At 36.0% G+C, this 13,326-nt stretch overlaps 1 protein-coding gene across 1 annotated transcript in view; it reads left to right on the top strand.

Moving 5' to 3' along the window:
• LOC131320814 (disease resistance protein At4g27190-like) overlaps positions 1–13,326 on the top strand; it is a 33,974-nt gene that overhangs the window by 3,340 nt on the left and 17,308 nt on the right. The window contains exons 2-6 of the mRNA XM_058351685.1: positions 6,333–6,746; positions 6,839–7,252; positions 7,345–7,758; positions 7,851–8,264; positions 9,941–10,324. Coding sequence (XP_058207668.1) covers positions 6,333–6,746; positions 6,839–7,252; positions 7,345–7,758; positions 7,851–8,264; positions 9,941–10,324 — 2,040 coding nt within the window. The remainder of the gene's footprint in view (positions 1–6,332; positions 6,747–6,838; positions 7,253–7,344; positions 7,759–7,850; positions 8,265–9,940; positions 10,325–13,326) is intronic.

The raw sequence follows: 13,326 nt of genomic DNA, 5'->3' as shown, positions 1-13,326 counted from the left end.
CCGCAATCGTTGCACGATAGCGTTGTTCCCGTTCTATGCATGGAAAGACAAACTACGTATTTCTACTGTTATGAATTAAAAACTTAAAGTGTCAATAGAATAAATTCAAAGTAATTTGCAATTGTGAAAAATATAAGATAAAACGAAGCTAATTTAGATACTTGTGGTCACAAATTAGCTTCCTATTTGAAGATTGAAACCATTTGAAAAAGCATGTAGTATACATTTAATTCTTTTTTAACTAACTGTGGCTATCTTAGTTGACCAAAATTCTTGCATCTCAATTGGAGGTTAGGAGTTCGAATTTCCCTTCTTGTGTGTGAGTATTCTTCCCTTAATAGGCTTTTCATTCATTCTATTTCTACCTTATAATAGGTTTATTTTTGGTATTCGTTGAAATATATATATATTCAATTTTTTTCTGTCAATAATTATTTTCTCTCTTTCAATCCCGCTATTTAATTTTCTCTCCTACACTAACAATATTTCTATATAGTATTGATTGATCTGTCTTAGAATAGTCCTTACAAACTCATAGGGAACATTATGACTAGTAGTAGGCTTTGTTCTTCCTCTTCTAGTAGTTCTTTTAATTACTGTCTTATGTTATCGGAGCCCCTTCCGTGACTGTTTTTCTCCTTTTCAAGTGGGCTTCGGTCCTCTAGTTGTCATGTTTTTTTGTTTTTTCCCAACTTTTGGTTGGTTCCCCCTTCCCTCTCCCCCAACTTGATGTACCTATTGTCAAGTTTTCTCTAATAATATTTTTGACGTTTCAAAAAAAAAAAGAGGCTTCTTTTGAGTAATTTTTTTATTTTCTATGGTAATAGATTTCTCTTTAGTCCACAGAGGACTAGATAGTCCCCCTTAGGCCTTACAAACGCAGGCATGAAATGACGGTACTGATCGCGTTAAAATGGTTGGTTCTTGTCTGAATATGCATTAAAAAATCTCGTTGATCGATATTCATTGCGTATCTAATTTTTATTAAATGGAATGGGCCATATATAAGTCCTACTCGGATGACATACTAAAAAAGTTGAATGCCATGGAATTACACCTAAATTTGGAGCTACTAGTGCTATGCCAATCAGAGTCTTCGGTCGCTGCCGACTGTCCAATTCAACCATTTCAATCGATGACAGTCCATCCTTCCCCAATGCTCCTAAACAACATCATCGATGTTGAAGAATGCCATTTGTGGGCTGTGATAAGTATATCATCTCTGCATATGTTAATTTATTATTCCTCATGTTTACTAGTCTAAACAAAATTTTCATATTGGTAGGTATATTGCATTTATCAATATCTATCACTTTTACGATTTTATTAGTCTGCGCTTTTTCCTTTTTCCATGCCTAGTAAATTTATCAATTTGGACAAATGTATAATAATACGACAATTTACCAATTTTCTCTGATTTCAAATTTGAGAAATTTCTCAATTCGGCATGTATTTTACTTTCAGCAACATCATCACTTTTTGCGGTGATCAACCGAATATGTTTAACTATCCTATTTCTCTATTCCAAGAGAAAGGTGATCGGATTAAAATGGCCCAGTCATTCATATTGCATGGTGTGTCTGAGTATCGAATTCCAAGAGCTCTTACAAAAATTGGAATTTACAAGAATGAAAGGTGATTGGATTGAGTCAACATGTCTTCCATAGCTCTTCAAGTTTTGAGACTCGAATCTTGTGCTTATGAGCATATATAGATGGGTTTTATCTAGAGCTTGATTGGACCTCATTATTATTCATTTGATCACTAATGAATATTTTGTACACAACTTTGCAGGTTGCGTTTCCTGTCCTGAAAAGCTTGTCGTTGGATAAATTAGATAAGATAATAAGGATTTGGGACAACCAATCACTCCCAGAACCAGAAAAAGAAGCTAAATCCTTCTGTGAACTTGACGGCATTTTTGTTGAGAGATGTGAGGACTTGGAGTATGTATTGCCCTTCTATATGCTTCCTCGGTTAACGAATCTGCTACATTTCAAGATACTGGATTGTAGGAAGATGGAGGTGATAATCTCAAACAACCCGAAGGAGAAAGAAGCCACCAACAACAATGATACCATTCGGTTCCCTCGGTTAAAGATTCTTGAAATCCAGCATTTGCCTAATCTCAAAAGTTTCATATGTTGTGAAACGCAACTCTTGTTTTCCAACAAGGTACAAATTACGGTCTTTACCCTTTTCACTTAATCCTGTAGTTTCATCGCAATTAGAAAAAGAGTAGTTGATCCGCAATTAATTGAGAGATTACGAAATTTATTACGCAAATTAGTCTATCGTGTAAACTTAACAGATGGCCCAAACCTATCTTCGGAAATTTTGCCGAGTCAATGAATCCGTAGACCAATTTAACAACTACATTTATCTCTACCTTGCTATTTGGTCTGAATTATTTTTACAATTTTGAAAAGTAGTCCTACGGTTATCACAGACCAATTCCACCATACGTATGTGGTAAACCAACAAAACCAGTAGAAATGCAAAATGTCAAAAATTCTGAACCAGAATATTAAAGTTTCCGAAAATTAGAACTGCGAAAGAAACCACCAAACTACTCGAGTGTGAGCTCGTGTTCGTTTGTTAAAAATTTATTCAAGATTAGTTTGGTTATGTAACAAATCAAGCCTGAACTTTTTGGGATCTGCCAAAGCTTGAAAGATTCTGTACCAAATTGGGGCAGGCGGGCACAACCAAAGGCAACTCTACCATCCTTGCACTACCTTTATTCAACAGAAAGATACATTTGCTTTATCATTACTAACATTGTGCCCGTTCATGCACGAGACAAAAAGAAAATCACATTGATATTTTTTTCGGTCTCGTGTATCGAATGGGCAAAAGAGATAGTTGAATTTTTTCAGCTGCGCAATCGCTGCACGATAGCGTTGTTCCCGTTCTATGCATGGAAAGACAAACTATGTATTTCTACTGTTATGAATTAAAAACTTAAAGTGTCAATAGAATAAATTTCAATTAATTTGCAATTGTGAAAAATATAAGATAAAACAAAGCTAATTTAGATACTTACGGTCACAAATTAGCTTCCTATTTGAAGATTGAAACCATTTGAAAAAGCATGTAGTATACATTTAATTCTTTTTTAACCAACTGTGGCTATTTTAGTTGACCAGAACTCTTGCATCTCAATAGGAGGTTAGGAGTTCGAATTTCCCTTCTTGTGTGTGAGTATTCTTCCCTTAATAGGCTTTTCATTCATTCTATTTCTACCTTATAATAGGCTTATTTTTTGTATTAGTTGAAAAAAAAATATATTCAATTTTTTTCTGTCAATAATTATTTTCTCTCTTTCAATCCCGCTATTTAATTTTCTCTCCTACACTAACAATATTTCTATATAGTATAGATTGATCTCTCTTAGAATAGTCCTTACAAACTCATAGGGAACATTATGACTGGTAGTAGGCTTTGTTCTTCTTTTACTAGTTCTTTTAATTACTGTCTTATGTTATCGAAGCCCCCAACTTGATGTACCTATTGTCAAGTTTTCTCTAATAATATTTTTGACGTTTCAAAAAAAAAAAAGGCTTCTTTTGAGTAATTTTTTTTTATTTTCTATGGTAATAGATTTCTCTTTAGTCCACAGAGGACTAGATAGTCCGCCTTAGGCCTTACAAACGCAGGCATGAAATGACGGTACTGATCACGTTAAAATGATTGGTTCTTGTCTGAATATGCATTAAAAAATCTCGTTGATTGATATTCATTGCGTATCTAATTTTTATTAAATGGAATGGGCCATAAGTCCTACTCGGATGACATACTAAAAAAGTTGAATGCCATGGAATTACACCTAAATTTGGAGCTACTAGTGCTATGCCAATCGGAGTCTTCGGTCGCTGCCGACTGTCCAATTCAACCATTTCAATCGTTGACAGTCCATCCTTCCCCAATGCTCCTAAACAACATCATTGATGTTGAAGAATGCCATTTGTGGGCTGTGATAAGTGTATCATCTCTGCATACGTTAATTTATTATTCCTCATGTTTACTAGTCTAAACAAAATTTTCATATTGGTAGGTATATTGCTTTTAGCAATATCTATCACTTTTACGATGTTATTAGTCTGCGCTTTTTGCTCCTAAACAACATCATATTGGTAGGTATAATAATACGACAATTTACCAATTTTCTCTGATTTCAAATTTGAGAAATTTCTCAATTCGGCATGTAAATTTACTTTCAGCAACATGATCACTTTTTGCGGTGATCAACCCAATATGTTTAACTATCCTATATCTCTATTCCAAGAGAAAGGTGATCGGATTAAAATGGCCCAGTCATTCATATTGCATGGTGTGTCTGAGTATCCAATTCCAAGAGCTCTTACAAAAATTGGAATTTACAAGAGTGAAAGGTGATTGGATTGAGTCAACATGTCTTCCATAGCTCTCCAAGTTTTGAGACTCGAATCTCGTGCTTATGAGCATATATAGATGGGTTTTAGCTAGAGCTTGATTGGACCTCATTATTATTCATTCGATCACTAATGAATATTTTGTACACAACTTTGCAGGTTGCGTTTCCTGTCCTGAAAGGCTTGTCGTTGGATAAATTAGATAAAGATAACAAGGATTTGGGACAACCAACCACTCTCAGAACTAGAAAAAGAAGCTAAATCCTTCTCTGAACTTGAGAGCATTTTTGTTGAGAGATGTGAGGACTTGGAGTATGTATTGCCCTTCTATATGCTTCCTCAGTTAACGAATCTGCAAAAACTAAGGATACAGGATTGTAGGAAGATGGAGGTGATAATCTCAAACAACCCGAAGGAGAAAGAAGCCACCAACAACAATGATACCATTCGGTTCCCTCAGTTTAAGACTCTTCAACTCGAGGATTTGCCTAATCTCAAAAGTTTCATATGTTGTGAAACGCAACTCTTGTTCTCCAACAAGGTACAAATTACGGTCTTTACCCTTTTCAATTAATCCTGTTGTTTCATCGCAATAGAAAAGGTGCAGTTGATCCGCAATTAATTGAGAGATTACGAAATTTATTAGGCAAATTAGTCTATCGTGTAAACTTAACAGATGGCCCAAACCTATCTTCGGAAATTTTGCCGAGTCAATGAATCCGTAGACCAATTTAATAACTACATTTGTCTCAACATTGCTATTTGGTCTGAATTATTTTTACAATTTTGAAAAGTAGTCCTACGGTTATCACAGACCAATTCCACCATACGTATATGGTAAACCAACAAAACCAGTAGAAATGCAGAATGTCAAAAATTCTGAACTGGAATATTAAAGTTTCTGGAAATTAGAACTGCTGAAGAAACCAAACTACTCGAGTGTGAGCTCGTGTTCATTTGTTAAAATTTTATTCAAGATTGGTTTGGTTATGTAACAAATCAAGCTTGAACTTTTTTTCAAAAGTTGTTAAGGTTTCAAAGCAAGCGCTTAAACAAGCTACTACTTGTTTTGTTCGTCTAATTATGTATAAAAAAAATTTAAGTACTCAAAATCATCTCATGTTTGGCTTAATTAAAACTCTTGCTATGTGATTAAGGTTAATTCATTTTTCCGAAAAAATAGAGAGGAGGAGGGAAGAAAGAAGACTATTTTTTTTAATCGGCGAAAAAGAGAGAAGACGTGTACTCCATTGTTTCTTCAATTATAGTGCTCTGGTGGGACTCCCATGATTTTTTCTCACGTTGAGGTTTTCTGGTCACGTATGTCTGTGTCTTTTGTGTTTCTATTTCATAGGCACTATTTTCATTTGCCATGTGATTTTTGTGATCGATAGTTTTCAAGTTCTGCAGGAGCTAGAACTATACAATTATTCTTATGATCTATCCCTGGGTAGGGGCTAGAACTATACAATTTTATCCCAAGGACGGGGGAGTTTCAAGTTTTTACATGCATAATTTAATTTCGGTAAATTTATCGATTATTAATATTTTCTCTTTTTATAATTTTATCAGTTTGTACAAATTAAGCTCTTTACCCTTTTTACTTAAGTTTATGTAGTTTCATTAATTGCAATTAGATAAACAGAAGTTGATCAATCTGATTTTTATCAGAGTAACAAATGTAAAATGCACACATGGGCCTAAACAATGGTGCATATATAACTATTTTGAAAATGCACGGCATTCTAAAAATCACTTATATTACGTTGTCCCCGTCATAACATTCGCCACAAAGAAATTGTGCGTAAAGGTTTTCTCAAACAATGAGATGATGTATTCATTGTGCAGTGTAGCAGTTGTTTGACATATAATGTTTGGCGAGTAACGTTTCCATGGAGTACTAGTCCCTAATGATTCCTACGTTGAACTACCTTTTAGGTTATTTTCCCCGTGTTGGAGAAATTGAGCATTCGAAAGGTGCATAAAATAATTGAGATTTGGGACAAGCAATCAATAGCAGTCTTAGAAGAACAAGGGTCTTTCTGCCAACTGACGGATTTGGATATCTCTGAATGCGAGAAACTGATGCATGTGTTTTCTTCCAAAATGCATTCACCGTTAAAGAAACTGAAAGAGCTAAGCGTGAGTGATTGTCCAACCATGGAGGGAATAGTTGAATTTGAGGGAGAGATAGGTGAGGATGGGCTCAGAAATGAGGTATGTTTTAGCGAATTGAATTCCTTGGAATTGTCCAGTCTACCAAACCTTGGAAGCTTCTGTACCAAATTGGGGAAGGCGGGCACAATTGAAGGCAACTCCACTATCCATGCACTACCTTTATTCAACGGAAAGGTACATTTGCTTTATCATTATCCTTCTTAGATAGATTATGCTTTCCATGGAGTACTAGTCCCTAATGATTTCTACGTTAAACTACTTTTTAGGTTATTTTCCCAGTGTTGAAGAAATTGAGCATTCAAAAGGCGCATAAAATAATTGAGATTTGGGACAAGCAATCAATAGCAGTCTTAGAAGAACGAGGGTCTTTCTGCCAACTGACGGATTTGGATATCTCTAAATGCGAGAAACTGATGCATGTGTTTTCTTCCAAAATGCATTCACCGTTAAAGAATCTGAAAGAGCTAAGCGTGAGTGATTGTCCAACCATGGAGGGAATAGTTGAATTTGAGGGAGAGATAGGTGAGGATGGGCTCAGAAATGAGGTATGTTTTAGCGAATTGAATTCCTTGGAATTGTCCAGTCTACCAAACCTTGAAATCTTCTGTACCAAATTGGGGAAGGCGGGCACAATTGAAGGCAACTCCACTATCCATGCACTACCTTTATTCAACAGGAAGGTACATTTGCTTTATCATTATCCTTCTTAGATAGATTATGCTTTCCATGGAGTACTAGTCCCTAATGATTTCTACGTTAAACTACTTTTTAGGTTATTTTCCCAGTGTTGAAGAAATTGAGCATTCAAAAGGCGCATAAAATAATTGAGATTTGGGACAAGCAATCAATAGCAGTCTTAGAAGAACAAGGGTCTTTCTGCCAACTGACGGATTTGGATATCTCTGAATGCGAGAAACTGATGCATGTGTTTTCTTCCAAAATGCATTCACCGTTAAAGAATCTGAAAGAGCTAAGCGTGAGTGATTGTCCAACCATGGAGGGAATAGTTGAATTTGAGGGAGAGATAGGTGAGGATGGGCTCAGAAATGAGGTATGTTTTAGCGAATTGAATTCCTTGGAATTGTCCAGTCTACCAAACCTTGAAAGCTTCTGTACCAAATTGGGGAAGGCAGGCACAATTGAAGGCAACTCCACTATCCATGCACTACCTTTATTCAACGGGAAGGTACATTTGCTTTATCATTATCCTTCTTAGATAGATTATGCTTTCCATGGAGTACTAGTCCCTAATGATTTCTACGTTAAACTACTTTTTAGGTTATTTTCCCAGTGTTGAAGAAATTGAGCATTCAAAAGGCGCATAAAATAATTGAGATTTGGGACAAGCAATCAATAGCAATCTTAGAAGAACGAGGGTCTTTCTGCCAACTGACGGATTTGGATATCTCTGAATGCGAGAAACTGATGCATGTGTTTTCTTCCAAAATGCATTCACCGTTAAAGAATCTGAAAGAGCTAAGCGTGAGTGATTGTCCAACCATGGAGGGAATAGTTGAATTTGAGGGAGAGAGAGGTGAGGATGGGCTCAGAAATGAGGTATGTTTTAGCGAATTGAATTCCTTGGAATTGTCCAGTCTACCAAACCTTGAAAGCTTCTGTACCAAATTGGGGAAGGCGGGCACAATTGAAGGCAACTCCACTATCCATGCACTACCTTCATTCAACGGAAAGGTACATTTGCTTTATCATTATCCTTCTTAGATAGATTATGCCTTTTTGCTTTATAAATTATCATTATCCTTTCTCTTACACACTTGTATAGAGGCCACACCCCGGATGTAAGGAATGGTTCCCGGCCAGTAGTCTTTGTTCTTTTTCTTTTAGTGCCCTTACTCTCTAATGTCATCGGAGCCCCTTCCGCCATTGTTTTTCTCCTTTTCAAGTGGAAATGGCTTCTTTTGAATATTTTTTTAATTTTATGTAGTAACAGATTTCTCTTCAGTCTGCTATAGACTATATAGTCCCCTTGCGAACGGTGATCACTTTAAACTGGTTCTTTTCTGAGTATGCATTAAAAAACCTTGTTGATCGATATTCATTGCGTATCTAATTTTTACCAAACGGAAGGGGTGACAAGTATTGGTTGGAAGACATACTAAAAAAATTGAATGTCATGGAATATTGTGAGCGGTGATTAAACAAATACCTAAGAGCATCTCCAATAAGTTCAATAAATTTGGAGCTACTAATGCTATGCCAATCGGAGTCTTCAGTCGTTGCCGATTGCCCAAATCAACGATTACTATCGTCGAAGTCCATCCTTCCCCAATGCTCCTAACAACATCATTTTTTATGAAACAGCAAAATTTTTTATTTAGGATAAACTCGACAATGGGTACATCAAGGGAAAAGAAGAGAGGAAAAGAAAAGGGAAAAGAAAGAGCGAAGAGAAGGGGGGAGAGGGGAGGGAAACTTCCAACAAAGAGTTGAGAAGAAACATACACCAAACTACCGATGCCAACAACAAAAGAACATCCAATCAAAAACATGACACCAGTATTCCTCCCATGTATCTGCATCCTCATCCCATTCTTCCATTTGAGCCGGCAGCAGGTGGGGTAATCAGTGGATTGATTGGAAACTAATTTGTGAGGCTAGAACGAGTTCAAAAACAATCTTCGACAGACTCCTCTCAGGACAGATCATGATCAACATATTCGCATCATTCGACTCCATATATGAACACCTCCTTATAGATATTTTAATCTTAAAGGCAGCATCATCATGTAGCAAGTATCCAATCAATCCCAAAAGATCTCCTAACAACGTGATTAATGTTGAAGAACGCCATTTTCGGGTTGTGAAAAGTATATCATCCCCATGTGTTAATTTATTATTCTCCATGTTTACTAGTCTAACAAAATTTTGTTTTGGTAGGTATAATGCATTTAGCAATGTTTCTCACTTTTACAATTTTATCAGTCCGCACCTTATCATTTTTCCATGCCTAGTAAATTTATCAATTTGGACAAATGTATGATACCTATAATACAACAATTTACCAAATTTCTCTAATTTCAAATTTGAGAAATTTCTCAACTCGGCATGTATATTACTTTTAGCAACATGATCACTTTTTGTGGTTTGTTAGTTCGCACTTTTTAATTTTACATGCTTGGTAAATTTATTAATTTTGGCAAACTCATCAATTTTCGTTAGTGTGTCCAACCCAATATGTTAAACTATCATATTTTTCTATTTACTAATCTCATGGAAAAATTATCTGCTTTGTGATTTTATCAGTTTGCACTTTCTGATTTTTACATGCTTAGAGATGGGTTTTAGAGCTTCATTGGACCTCATTATTTATCCAATCACTAATGAATGTGGTGTAAACAACTTTGCAGGTTGCTTTCCTTTTTATGGAAGTTTTAAATTTTACAGATTTATTTGAGATAGAAAAGATTTTGGACGACCAACCACTCGCAGAACAAGAAAAAGAAGTTAAATCCTTCTGCCAACTTATGAAGATTGATGTTGGTGGTTGTAACCAATTGGAGTGTTTATTGCCCTCCTATATGCTTCCTCAGTTTAAGAATCTGCAACAACTCTGGATATGGGAATGTAGGAAGATGGAGGTGATAATCTCAAACAACCCAAAGGAGAAAGAAGCCACCAACAACAATGATACCATTCGGTTCCCTCAGTTAAAGAATGTGTTGCTTCACGAATTGCCTAATCTCAAAAGTTTCATATGTAGTGATGAAACGCAACTCTTCTTCTCCGACAAGGTACAAATTAAGCTCTGTACTCTTTTTTTTCTTAATTAATTAATCATGGTCATGGAAAGCACATAAAAGTGGGCACAATCCTGTAGTTTCATTGCAATTAAAAAAAGGAGTTTTCAAATATCCATCCCTATTAGTCATGCCATGTAAGTTTTCATCCACCTCATTTTTTGTGCTTATGTTTTCATCCTTTTAATATGTGCATTTTCTTTATTACCCTTTTACTGTTATATATGCATATAATCTATACACACTTTTATTATTTCCCTAAATTAAGGGGATTCAGATGAAAATCAAATTAGGCAATGAAGGGAGATATAATAGGAGTTCAAACTTTCAAAATTTCAAGTAATCAAATCCCCTAGATTTCTCCTTCCATTTTCTGCTATTCCCATTTCACGATTCTTTATTTTATTTGCACCGTTTGCATGCAAATTCCGTTTGAGCCGTGGCATATTGTTCGAATCATGGCATATTTGTAATATTCATGGTGGATTAAGTCTTTTTTGTTTTACAGCATTGCAATTATGATGGTTTTAACTTTCATGGTTAAAAAATATTACTATTTACCATGAAATATATTTGTATGTTATTTCAAAAACATGAATACACCATGAAATCAAAAAAAAAAAAAAAACATACATGAATAAAATGACCTTGTCGCCGGTGGCCAGAAAACATGATTCAAAACGATACAAATAATATGCCACGAAAATTAAAATGTCATCCACCATGAAAACACATAAATAAACATTAAAAACATGAATACACCATGAAATAAAAAAAAATGCATGAATACAAATGATCTTCGCGCCGTTGGCCGAAAAACGTGATTTTTTTTTTTTTATCGGCAAAAAGAATTTTATTAATCTCCGAACCAAAAGTTAATTAAGGACAACCAACTATGTTGACATCTAGGCTAAGGACAATTATGTGCCATCCGCTATCACCAAAGGAGAAGAGTTGGCAAGTAACCAACCCCGCAAAACCAGGCCTAAAAGTTTCCAAACTTGTGGGGGCGGGGCTGGCTAAGAAACTAAGACGGAAGAAAATGCTTACGTAAGGGAAAGCTGCGAAAGATTCCAACACTTATTAGACGGAATGAACAGATAGGACGACTACAGGACTTAACTTAAGAAAAGCCCTAGGGGAATTAGAAAGGGTTCATCTTGAAAGACTCGAGTAACTTCACCATCAGTAGCAGATTATTGGAGATGTTCCACCAAGCAACAAATTACTGTAGATTTTCTTTGTTAACGTTCACCACACCAGTATTGCTCTTGATAAAACACTCCAAGAAGCAGAGCTTGGCCAAAGTACTTGAATGGAATCCCTTTCACGAGACCAGAATGTGAATTTGCACGTTTGAGCATATCATACTACAAACTGGAGCTTCCAATTCGACTTCAGGGTACGCATGATCTGAAATTCTCACTGATAACCACTATCTTCAGAGAGCTGTATCTTTTTGAATCCATTGTGCAAACATAGTATTATTTAAAGGCAGAAGTTAAAAGGCCGGAAAACGTGATTAATGGCAAACGATACAAATAATATACCATGAAAATTAAAATGCCATACACCATGTAAACACATAAATAAACATCAAAAACATGAATAAACCATGAAAAAAAAAACATGAATACAAATGACCTTCTTGCCGGTGGCCGGAAAAAGGTATTTATTCATATCGGAATACATGAAAACAAAAAACGTGAATACAAATGACCAATACTTGCAACCAATCAAAAGATAATTGCAGCGTGGATGCCCAACTCGATCTGTGAGGCCTTCTTGTCTGATCCGTACGGCGACGCTAGGAGTTTCAACAGCGACGGGCCATTGTGTGGCTTGCCTGATTCGTTGGCTCCACCTATATTTTTTAAGGTCTGATCTAATAGCGATCGAAACTCCGACACGGTAGCTGTTGATGGATGGTGGTGGCTATTGGCGGAGGACGTCGGAGGATGGCTGTTGGCAGAGGACGTTGGAGGACGAGTGGATCGCCGCCCACCGAAGGACGTTGGAGGACTAGTGAATGCCAGCGGCTGTTTGTGGAGGACAAGTGCAGAGAGAGAGAGAGACCTTATAGAATCCCACCAGATTTTTAGGAATTTTCGTGATTGATGGCCGGATTTCGGACTGATGACCGGATTTCATGCAAAGGACTAGAGGAGTTACGTTGTAGTCCCTTTTTTCTGGACTATATATATACAGTATAATAGAGGGCATTGCTGGTATAAAAAAATAACAAGGATGGAAACATAATGGCCTAAAAACACGCGGACGAAAACTTACAGATGGTGGGTGCTGAGGACTAATCTTTAAGTTCCCCGAATATTAAAGTAGTCCTATGGTTATCACATACCAATTCCATCATACTTAAAAGGTAAACTAATAGAATGTCAAAAATTATGAACTGGACTAATAAAGTTTCTGGTAATTAGGACTGCTAAAGAAACCAAGCTATTTGAGTTTGAGTTCGTTTTCGTTCGTTAAACAGTTTTTCAAGATTGATTTGTTACATAAACAAATCAAGCTTGACATTTTTTCAAAGGTCGTTTTGGTTTCAAACCAAGCTTGAACACGCTAGTAATTGTTTCGTTTGTCTAATTATGTATAAAAAAATTTAAACTACACGAGATCGGCTCGTGTTTGGCTTGATTAAAACTTGTTTGAGATCGACTTGTCTCATAACTTTGTTGAGCTCGAATGTATTTTTGAAATTCGTTAAGTTTTAAAACCATAAACCACCTATTTGCTCGTTTTGCTTGTTTATCACCCCTACCTGAAATGATTTTTACTGATGGGCACAGAGTTCCTTTGTGAATTTGGTTACACAATGTCACTCTCTGTGACCACTTTAAAAATAGATTTTCAGGCACGATGTCGAATGTCATAAAAAAAACTTAATTGAAAACCTCCTTAACACCAATTAGTTGTAGGAAAAATGGTGGTGAAGCAATCCCGTGAGTGGTATTAGAGCTTGAAAGTCATGGGATCGC

The sequence above is a fragment of the Rhododendron vialii genome, chromosome 3a, assembly GCF_030253575.1.
Source record: "Rhododendron vialii isolate Sample 1 chromosome 3a, ASM3025357v1".
Lineage (NCBI taxonomy): Eukaryota > Viridiplantae > Streptophyta > Magnoliopsida > Ericales > Ericaceae > Rhododendron > Rhododendron vialii.
The sequence above is the reverse complement of the archived record's forward strand: the minus strand, read 5'-3'. Positions and strand labels throughout refer to the sequence as shown.